The sequence below is a fragment of the Dryobates pubescens genome, chromosome 15 (genome assembly GCF_014839835.1).
Source record: "Dryobates pubescens isolate bDryPub1 chromosome 15, bDryPub1.pri, whole genome shotgun sequence".
NCBI lineage: Eukaryota > Metazoa > Chordata > Aves > Piciformes > Picidae > Dryobates > Dryobates pubescens.
In genome coordinates, this window is record NC_071626.1 from 15,493,491 (window position 1) to 15,504,295 (window position 10,805).

At 42.4% G+C, this 10,805-nt stretch overlaps 1 protein-coding gene across 6 annotated transcripts in view; it reads left to right on the plus strand.

Moving 5' to 3' along the window:
* Positions 1–9,365, plus strand: part of DGKI (diacylglycerol kinase iota) — a 206,907-nt gene extending 197,542 nt beyond the window's left edge. For all 6 annotated transcript variants that reach the window (XM_054168160.1, XM_054168161.1, XM_054168162.1 and 3 more), the window contains 3 exons: positions 3,906–3,942; positions 5,805–5,904; positions 7,336–9,365. In XM_054168160.1, the coding sequence (XP_054024135.1) occupies positions 3,906–3,942; positions 5,805–5,904; positions 7,336–7,452 (254 nt within the window). In that variant the 3' untranslated portion in view covers positions 7,453–9,365. The remainder of the gene's footprint in view (positions 1–3,905; positions 3,943–5,804; positions 5,905–7,335) is intronic.
* The last annotated feature ends 1,440 nt before the right edge of the window (positions 9,366–10,805 follow it).

The following is a 10,805-nucleotide window of genomic DNA, read 5'->3' on the forward strand; positions in this document are numbered from 1 at the left end:
AACTTCTGGTGGAACTATCAGTCAGTAAAGCATCTCACCCTGAACATTTCTGTAAGTGTGAACCTCAATGTCCTTGCTCCATTACATAGCATGCTCTGGTAAGAATGAGGGTGGCTTTTATTACTGTTAGTGCTGCAAGGTCAAGAGTGAAAAGCCATCAGTGAATTTGGGTTTGCACATTCTGGCCAGATTCAGAAGTTCCAAAGAAGGCTTTTGGAAGACAAATTTTGCCATGACAAACATGTATATCAGGGAGAAAATGTGAATAGTCATCGGAAAATAACACTGGAAGAGAGAGAGTTTGCCTGATATTTGCTAATATGTCTAGAGTGCAGAGTGTTTTAGGGTAGTCAACATTTGTGAGGGACCTAAGCAGAAAATGCCTTAGTTTTCCTAAAAGATATGGGGTATAAAATAGTCTATTTTAATGTGGAATTTTAGGTCAACATGGCTGCTAGACAGTTATGATGGAAAGCACGATTCCACAGCCAGAGTATCACCCTCAATGGTATCATGGCAATTCTAAGCTAGAGGGCACTAGCAGTCAAATTCAGACACTATTCATCTTCACATCCAGTGAAAACAGGGAATATGGAGTTGGGGGAAGGCTTGAAATAGTTCTGACTTTACAGATCACAATCATATTTAAAATATTCCCTCTTTGAAGGTAAGGAATCAAATCCAGTTTTGTCTCCCAGATAGCGTCATCAAATTAAATGAAGAGGGGTTTGACAGATAAAGACCCACAAATGCTGCTGATGTCCACCTTTACTGCTTAAAGCCATCTTCCCCAGTTCTTTGAGGGACTGACAGGACAAGGGACTGGCAATAGTTAATAGCTGTGGATCTCCTGTGGGTAGCAGTAACCACATCCATTGGAGAGGGCAGGGTGTGCTGTGAGCTGGAGGCCTTTCAAACTGCATGGTGCTGTATATTTTGGAAATGCCTCTGAAATATGGTCATTTAGTCTCTCTTTTATGTTGTCGTGAGCTCAGCTAAAGGGCAGCTGCTTTTGAGTGTCTCCTTCCCTTCCCTCCTCCCATCCTCGGCTCAGGCGGCTTTGCCTCATGAGAAAACTGAAGAGAGGCTTTAGTGGAGTGAAAGGGGACAGAAGGAAAAAAGTTAATAATTCTCCACAGACAGTCTATCGGACATGTTAGGGAAAGAGAGTGATCTCAGCTGGGCTTCCCCTCGGTGCGTCATGCTTTTCAGCTCCTTTCATGCGAACTTCTACCCCTACCCCCCTGTCCCCATCCTGCCATTCTTTAGCCCCCCAGTCGTTCTCTCTCTTTCTCTCTCTTTCTTTTTTCCCCTCCCTCCACCTCTCCACACATTTCTATCTTTTGTTTTTATTTCCTCCCCTGCTGTTTTCCTTGATAGAAATCTCACTCATGCATTTCCCTTCCGGATTTCTATTGAGTTATTTTGTCCTCTCTTTCTCTGCGCCTTGGTCCCCTTTTCTTTCTCTGTCTCTTGTGCTAGAGTAAAACGGCTGCCTCCCTGCTGGGTCAGGATGACAGTGCCGTTAGCTTTCCCAGTGCCAGCCCTTCCCACATCTGTGCAGCTTTTGTCCCAGGGCAGAGGGGGATTTGGAATGGTCGGTTGGCAGCGCCAGGGAGACTGATGTAAAAATGAGGTCCAAAAAAGAGGGGAAAGGGAATTAGGAGGAGGGCGTGAGATGGTTTAAGAGAAGCACAAGTGAAAATAAAATAAAGTAGTAAAGGGCACAGCTCAGGCTGTGTGTGAGTTGGGACATTCCAGCTTCAGAGGTAGGCCAGAGAAGAATGCAACAAATGAATCCTGGTATCACGTTATGCTGCTAATCAATTAACCCCAATATCTGGCCCTTATGTGTGACTGGGATGGAGATGGGGCACTTCTATGAAATGCTTTATCTGGGACAGTATCCAGGAGGCCACCCTTTACACACAGGAGGGGTGTACCTGGTATCTTCTCAGGTGTGCGCTTGCAGACTGCCTGCTCAGTCCTCAGCACTAAATTCATCAGTCCTACCCTTGTTATTTCTTCCTACTCCAGATCAGTTTTCCTTCATCCTTGGCTTCCTGTCTCTCCAGACCCACCCTGCCCCAGCTTCTCCTTCCTCTCAGGTCATACTCCTGTAACTTCTCTCCATCCTTCCTCCTAATGTTGTAATGGTTTTTTTTCTCATTCATCAGGGCGTGTAACTCTATGCTCAGTGCAGCCAGCAGAGTCACACTTTTCCACCTTGGCATCACAACCTTCATTGAACCTCCCATCTGTGAACAGAAGTAATAGTTTACTTGAAGTGTTTTTTCTTACACACTCTAGGCCTTTCCTGTTTACCTGTTACTGGGATGAGGCATTGCAGAAAGCCATGGGGAATTGACTGGTTTTGAGACAATATGATTTTCTCCTGGAAGAGAGTATTTTTTAAATCACTTGGGGGTTTTGTTTGGCTGGTTGGTTTTAGTTACTTTGCTTGCTTGTTTGTTGTGGTTTTGCTTTTTGGTATTTTTTGTTGTTGTTTGGTTTGTTCTTTTGTTTGTTTTTAGCTTCTCAGGTATTATCTTTCTTCTCAACAAGGGGCCCTGCTTAGCCCTCTGTATCCTCCTTTATGCTTATGGGAGTTCAGGGGTCTTGGGTGATGCTTCTTTTTGATAGGGAAGAGTGAACACTTAATGCCAAGTGCAGAGTTGAGGATGTGCAGTGGTAAACTCAGGGTGTTGTGCATTAGAAATTGACAGTGTCTAATGAATTCAGAGAGCTGTTATGATAAGTATGCAATGCCAGCTGCCCTGAAGACTAAGACTTTTTTGACCACACCTTTCTCATGATGACAGAAGATGAAGTGAAGGAGCTGCCAGCTGCCCCAGTGATATTGCATGTGTATGTTGTAAAAGCAATGTGGGAGAGACAGGCTGCTCTGATCGATTCTGACATGCTCTTGGAGTGAAAGGAGTGTAGAGGTTATGTGTAGGCCTTTGTAAGCAAGTAGTGTGAAATTCCTCAGTTTCAGGTGAGATTTGCTGTAAGCTCTTAAGGACTCTCGAATTTCAAAGTCAAAGTGTGCTAAAGAGAAATATTCATACACAGGAAGGAAAATTCCTGTAAAGTTTCACTCTTTCCCTTGCAAACTGCCCCATACCATCTGGCACTGTGCTCCAGAGCAGTGAGAGACTGCAAAGGAAAGTTTTTTCTTGTTTCAAATGCTATCCAGATCCTGGCCTTTCCAATTCACTGTAATTCAGCAATGGAATTTGCTGCAATAAACATCTGCCTGTAGTGAATATCAAGGACAAAAGAACATTAGCATAGATGCAGTATTTTTTCCAACTTAACAAAAATCTTTTCATTTTTTCTTAATCTTACTTTCCTGATTATTGCTAACCAGTAGAGTACAGGATTTGCATATCAATATAAAGACTGCTGGGAATATTCCACCCTGATCTACATTCTGTATAACACTATTAAATGGAGTAGCACAGAGATGTCATTCAGGACAGAATTTTGGCTAATTTTAACTTTCTAATGACATTTTCCCTCTAGGACTAACAATAGATTTTAAGTTGCAATATATCAGGGTTTCCAGTGTACTAACATTTTCAATGCGCTGTACTTATGTGAACTATTTAATTGAGCAAGGTGAAGAGTGAGAAAATAAACTCCATGAATATTCATTCCTAGTATAATTTCAAGGCAGCTACTCACTGGTGCTGAGAGTCCAGCAGTGACTATGAATTCAAAATGTTGCTAATGCAAGAGCGCTTACAAACAAATATTACCTTGAAGTTTGGCATATTTGTGTAACTTGAGGGCTTGGCTGGCTTCTTTTACACATTTGCACCAAGAGTCTTCTTCTGGTAGTTTAAATATTCTAGTCATGCAGACAAATGCTAGATGATGTACCTGGCTATCTTTTGCAGGGCCAGCTGAATTACTGGACATGACAGACAGTGAAACGTAAGTACAACATACCCTGCCCTTCACATTGTGCCTGTTGACCTAGCAGACTTCTCTTGTTTTTCAAGTGCAAACTTTCAAATAAAAAAGCTTGTAAAATGGCACAGTTCTTCAAAAACAGCAAGCAAATAAAACTCCCCCTAAACCCAAAAAAACAACCAACTCATATGTGGCTTTCTGATGTGAAAGAAATGTTTCTTGAATTCCATTAAGGACTTCTTTCCATTGCTTCCCATGCATCCTTAATCATTCTAGAAAAAAACAAATCCTGCATTGTGCTTCACTGTTTCTGCCATCAACTTACTGAGGGACCGACCAACCTGAAAAGTAAATTCCTGAAGTCAGGAGATTACTTTTCTTGCTCCACACCTTTTTTCAGTCCCTTCTTGATTCACCCAGGGTACTCTGCTACAGCTGTCCCAAGTGGCTGCAACCTGTGCAGCTGAAGATTTCTCTCAAGTAGCTAGAACCTATTATCATCTCTGTTATAACGAAACAAACAAATGAAAGAAACCAACCAACCAAACCCATAAACTTCATTTTCCATTTCCCAACTATTCTACTTCATGTCATACATTCAAAGCGTCACAAAGACTAAGTAGGGAAAGCATGAATAATCCTGGAAGCATATGGAATAAATCGAAAGAAAATGTTACCTTGCTCATAGGGGTTAAACCTCAACCCATAGTGCCCTCTTCTTCTAACATGAAACACCACAAAGGTACTGCACAAAGTGTGTGTGTGCAGCCCAGGGGTGATGGAGTCTGGATGGACTGCCTGTTTCTCTTCATCCACTAGCACAGCACAGCCACTGAAAAAGATTGCAAGTGAACATGATAACGGAGATTGTGAGGACTTTTATAAAGGTTCCTCTACCAATAACTCTTGAAAACTAAATTTTCAAGCTGTAATTTGCAGCATGAACTTATCTTTTGATTCCCAGATGGAAGTCATGTAGTATTTAATTCTGAATCTAACTCTCATGCAGCAGAGGCAGATTCATTACAGGGCTGTCTATTAATATTTCAGCTTTTCCTGTTATGGACTGAGGCTGACATTTGTTTATGCACTTCCACTTTCTGAATGGCTAGGTAGATGCAAGATTTGTCCTACTACACAATTTTTTTGTCATTTGGTATTTTGAAGGTTATGTAATGTCCCTACTTGAACACTGGTATTAGGGACGCATTTTCAATCAAGTTGAAGCACCTTCTCCTCCTCTTCCTAGGAAAATCTTGATATATGTCTTTACCCTGGGTGACAGAGTCAGTCTCAGAATCCTGTTACTGGTAGCCCCAGTCTGAATGAGGAGTTTGCAAAAATCTGTTCCCACTACACAGCCTACCCTTTTGAAAAGTATGTGTTCAAGTTTCCCCAGTAGCAGTTGCTTCATACATCCAAGAGAGCACATATAAGAACCAGGGCAGCAAGTGTACCACTCATGGCTTTGATGGGAAGCATTTTTCTAGACTGCATCCAAGAATGAGATTGGGGAAAGAAACTGCAGGACAAAACAATCATTGTTGCTGTTTTGCCTGCTGTGAACTAAGAAAATGGCTAGTTTGCCTCTGCAGATAGCAGAACTGGTGGTTTGATGGGAATATGACATTCAGTCCTTTGAATACATAAAACCAGTGCATGTTTCTTTCCCAGCCCTTAGAAGTTCTTCATCTGCCATTTGTATGTTACAGGCTTTCTTAATGAGTTGAAGGATGTAGATGCTAAGGGAGAGAGTGCACAAGTCTACCTCTGCCAGCAAGAGGGAAATATAGCATCCTTCTCTGTCTGTCTTCTGTACCTCATATCTTGTAACATGTGTTGGTACGATGTGTCTCACTGCTGGTTTGTGTACTTTGGTCTAGGGGTGAGACAGCATTACATAAAGCAGCCTGCCAGCGCCATCGTGCCGTCTGCCAGCTCCTGGTGGATGCGGGAGCCTCTCTGAGAAAGACAGACTCCAAGGTAACCCAGCCCTGTTAACCAGATGTAACATCCTGCAGTCAAGTGAGACCAATCAGCATCTGTCCCTGCTGTTTGCATGATTGAAGCTTCCTTGTGTGTGCCAAGAGGTGCTCTTTTTAAACAAGCTATTTTTATTTACAAAAGTGTATTGATTTAAACAAGTACAAGAGACTTCAGTTCAGTCCCCAATGTGGGTCATCTTCACATACTGAGACTGGCCTCAAACCATTTGGTGCATTGGGTGTGAATGAGGCATGTCCACAGCACAGTAGCATCCAGCAGCATCCTCCTCCTGTGTGGTCAAAAGAGAGGCTTGTGGGCAAGGACCACCTGGGGGAGCCTTGGTTTGTGATAGCATCTGTGTGGCTTGGTTATTGTGGCTGACTTCCTTTGCGAGGGTGACTAACCATTTTCTTTTGCCCTTGCTTGCCCTTGTGCTCGCTGGTGTGACACTAAACACAGCCCTCTCTTGGTGTATTCTTGGCTAAGAAAGAAGTCTGGGCAAAATGAAATCCTAGGAATATTCTGTCAGTACAAGAATCTGATAGCATAGGAAACGTAGTCCAGAAGCTGCACCCTTGGCATTTCTGATGATAAGCATTCTGTGGTCAGTAGCTGAGACATGGCTGGACCTCTGGGTTCAGAAGCAGCTTTACTGCAGCAAGACAATTAAAAAATATTTCCTATGACTTTATGCCATCTGAGGTAGCCTATAATGGGGAGAGAGATCATCTCTTTTTCAGATGAGACTGCTGCACATTGCAAAAGGTAATTTCTGCAGCAGCTAAACATTCAGACAAGTGGCTTCTGACTTGTTAATCATCATCTGCCCAGAAATCCAGGGAGTAAGAGTGTTTTTATGGAGATAGATTGATGTGATTCCAATATTTTTTTCATAGTTTAGGATCAACACTTGTGATCAAATCTAACAGTATTCATAAGGTAAATCACATAATGGAGTAGCAAATTTATGCACTGAAAAAAAAAGTTGTACTTGAGATGGAATGAGACACATTGAACTTCTCTTAAATATTGGGCATCTCTCTGCACATCCTAAGCAAAGGGTGGAGTCTGTGAAGTGCACTTTTCAAATGTTAGCTGTAGTGCTGTGCATCATATTCATTTACACAGGGCTTGTAGTCCTAGAATGAAAAATTAGTTCCCTTCCTGCATGTGAGCCCTTGTTTGTGGTGTATCAACTAGCATGTCCTTGCAGAACTGCATGATTTATCCTAAACCACACAAGGACTTTGGAAATCTTTGGAATGTCATGACTCTGATAAGAAAACTTAATGTCAGTTCATGCAACAAGTAACTAAATGATCCAAATTTGGTTCCATCCTTCCTTTAGGAATTTCTCTGGGTTGTGCATTCATCTATTCTTCTAAATATGCTAGCACAAGACCTTCTTTTCATGTTTCTCTATTATAGGGTAAGACCCCTCGTGACAGGGCACAGCAAGCTGGTGATCCAGATCTGGCCTCCTACCTGGAAAGTCGACAAAACTACCAAATGGTTTCCCATGAGGATCTGGAGACAGCAGTCTGATGTCTGAACACCTCAAAGAGGATCCTTGAAAATCACAAGGCTGCAGCTGAAGCACTCAGGCATCGTATGAGGAAGAAGCTGATGGAATCAATGTGTCTCTCACTCTCATGGGAAATACCTGAGGACATACCACCAGTTTCTAAGGGCTAATGAGTCTTGCCACGGAACAATTAAGTTCCATAATTTAGCCCGTGAAGGACGAGGCAGGACACTCAAAGGTCTGTGGAATCCATGGGCCAGGAAAATTTACCTTTATTGCTTCCAGCAAGTAGCATGAACTTCTCCTATGTTCATCTGTACAATTTATTAAAAAAAAAGAAAAAGGAAAGAGAAAAGAGGGTGTGGGGGAACCAAATTAACTGGGACAGTAACACACCCAACCAGGCCCTCCTTCATTCCTACAGATTTCTGCATTTCTTTTATTCTTCTATTCCCTTCACTTCTCATCAATTAAATAGTACCTTTTATCTCTGTGTTAAGTCTTCACAAATGGTCAGGCAGTAGCAAAAAATCTGTGGAGCTCTGGATGCCCTTAGGAAAAACTCACCATTTTTAGTGGCTACCATTCTCTCCTTTGGCATCCTCTTGGAAGCTGCATTCTCAGTGCTCAATCACCAGGGAGTTTCCCCACTTTTAGAGAGGACTCTGCCTTGTTTCCCAGGGTGTAGGGCACAGTTAGATTTACAGTTGTAACAAAGTCTAATCTCCTCATTGCTTCTGAGTATACAGTTATGTTGTGCTCATGAGACAGCCAGGAGGGTTACATGGGATGCCATGTTGTGTGGTAAGCAGAAAGTTACTGGTGAGGCTTCTCACGCCACCATTGTGTTGTGTGATGACTGACTCAATTCTGCTCAAGTTTCAGGCCTGCCTAGAAGCTAAGAGCTATTTTTTTACATTTGAAATGACTGACTTAAGGACCCAGTCTCCTTCAAGTTACAGCCAGAAGTAGGAAGGAGACCTAGAATATCAGCAGTCAGCCTAAGCTTGCTGCTTGCAGCAACAAGTGTTGCCCTGGTTGCATGGGGAACTGGAAAACCTTCTTTGTCTGAAGGTGTAAACAAGGACAAGGGGCAACGGGTACAAACTAGAACACAAGGTTTCACTTGGACTTAAGGAGAAACTTCTTTACTGTGAGGGTGATGAAGCACTGGAACAGTCTGCCCAGAGAGGTTGTGGAGTCCTTCTCTGGAAACTTTCAAAACCTGCCTGGATGGCATTTCTGTGCAACCTGATCTAGGTGTACCTGTGTTAGCAGGGGGTTTGGACTAGATGATCTGCAGAGGTCCCTTCCAACCACTACCATTCTGTGATTTGATTTCCCCAAGTAACAAAAGTTTCAGAGAGGCTATCCCACTGGGAAGAACAAATGGCAGCTCTTCATCTTGCTACCCCACTATAGGCTCAGAAATGTAAAGTTGCTTAGCCACTGTAAAGGCCAGCCCTGTCTTCTGTACTCGTCTGTTCTCTGTCTTACCTCAAAGATCATTACCACAAAAGAAGAGAAAGCAAATGTATACACCCAGGCATACATGCACAAAATGTTCACTTTCAGATTTTCAAGCACTACTCAGATGCCAGAAACAGCAGAGCTTCCACTTTGTCTTTGTCTAACCGGTTCCCATGAAGATGCTCAAGGCTCACTTTTGGCATAATTCTTGCAACAGATTTTTGACTTTTGCTTTATTGTCTGTTTTGAAAGATCCACTGGTGTTTCCACATGCCTTGCTAAGTGTAGGTCTCTGGTAGGTGGTGATCATTGGGATTATATGCAGTTTGGAAAAAGTGAAAATAACTCAGGTCATTATTCAGAGAAGATTTTTTTTTCCCCTCCTTGCTAGAAGTTGTGGAAATGAAATTAATGCAATTATTTTCCTTTTATTTCCTCCTTTCTTCTTCTTTGGTTTTATTTTTTTTCCAACCGAGAATGATAGTTGTGCCAGAGAGAGAGAGGAGCTGAAATCTATATTTATTTGGGGGTTTTCCTGTTTTCAGAGGTTTATTTGATATGAGCAAAGTATTTCTTTAGTATTTCTTCCTCTGGAAGGGAACTATATATATATTTGTAATTTAGAGATTACCGGCGACATGAAATGTATTTTGTCTTATTTTCTGTCTTTAACTTTCTTGTTTAAAACAAATAAAATATGAAAGCCAAATTCCTTCCCTTGATAGCTGCCCAGGGGCTTGTGCTGAAGGCCAGTATGTGTATATATTAGAATGGAATTTGGCAACTTGTTAAAATAAAAACCAAATCAACGAGTATAATTTTTGTGTATGTGAAATTTCCACAGGGAAGATCCTCACACTGCGGTTTCGTGGTAAGCCTTGCATCATTTCCCTGCTGTGAGGAAGACATTACTGTAATATTTATATACATTTGATGAAAATACAAATTATATCAGTATCAGGTTTATGTTGGGTTGGGGTTTTTGGGGTTTTTTGCTTTATTTTACTAATATGAGAAAAGGAAGACACTCAATGACACCAGGGGCTTGATTGTCTTGTGCCGAGGCCACACCTGCACCAGAGCAGAAGTTTGTCAGCAGCTTTAGTTCCATGAAGCAGGCAGAGTAGTAAAGCCTTGCTTTAATCACAGGTAGCTTCCAGAGGCCACATACGATTTATGTCAAGGGAGCTGGATCTGGTCCCTCTCTGTGGTCCTCCTTTCAGTGAGACATTCCTTGTGCCCAGGGGGTGGTTACAGCAGGGACTGGCTCTGGAGCCGTTTGGCAGGATGGGCAGATTTCCTGAGCTCCTTTGTGCCTTTCAGGCTGCTCAAAGAAGCTTAGAGAACACAAGAGAGTCTGGATTGCCTTTTTCCCTGGCAGCTGGAGTACGATGCTATGATCAGAGTGAGCCTGTTGTGCCTCTGGAAAGCTGCCCGTGCTGTGTGCTCAGTAGGAGGCAGTTAGGATACGATGAAAACAAACCCCAACACTGAAGACAGGACAGGAAGTGGCTCTATACAGTGCCTTTAATATTTAAGGTGTCCCAAAGCACTGCATGTGTAATACATTAGATACTGGCCATGTATTGTACTTGTAGATAAAAGAGGATGAATATTGGTTTCTGCAATAGCTCATACATGACCAGGGATATGAGAAGTTGGTTCACTGAGGGAAGATGTTTGAGGCCAGGATTTTGCAAGATTATTCCTTACTCCTTTTCAAGAGCAATGGTATTCTTGATTTTGGACAGCCACCAGAAGCAGGCAGACACTTAGCGGTTAAAGGTGACATGTACGTATTGAAACTCTTGAGCACTTGGGATCTAGCTTAGTGTCGTATTATGCCTGCACTGTGAAGGGCCCAAACTGTACTGTGCAGCTGGAAATCTACTTAAATTACATC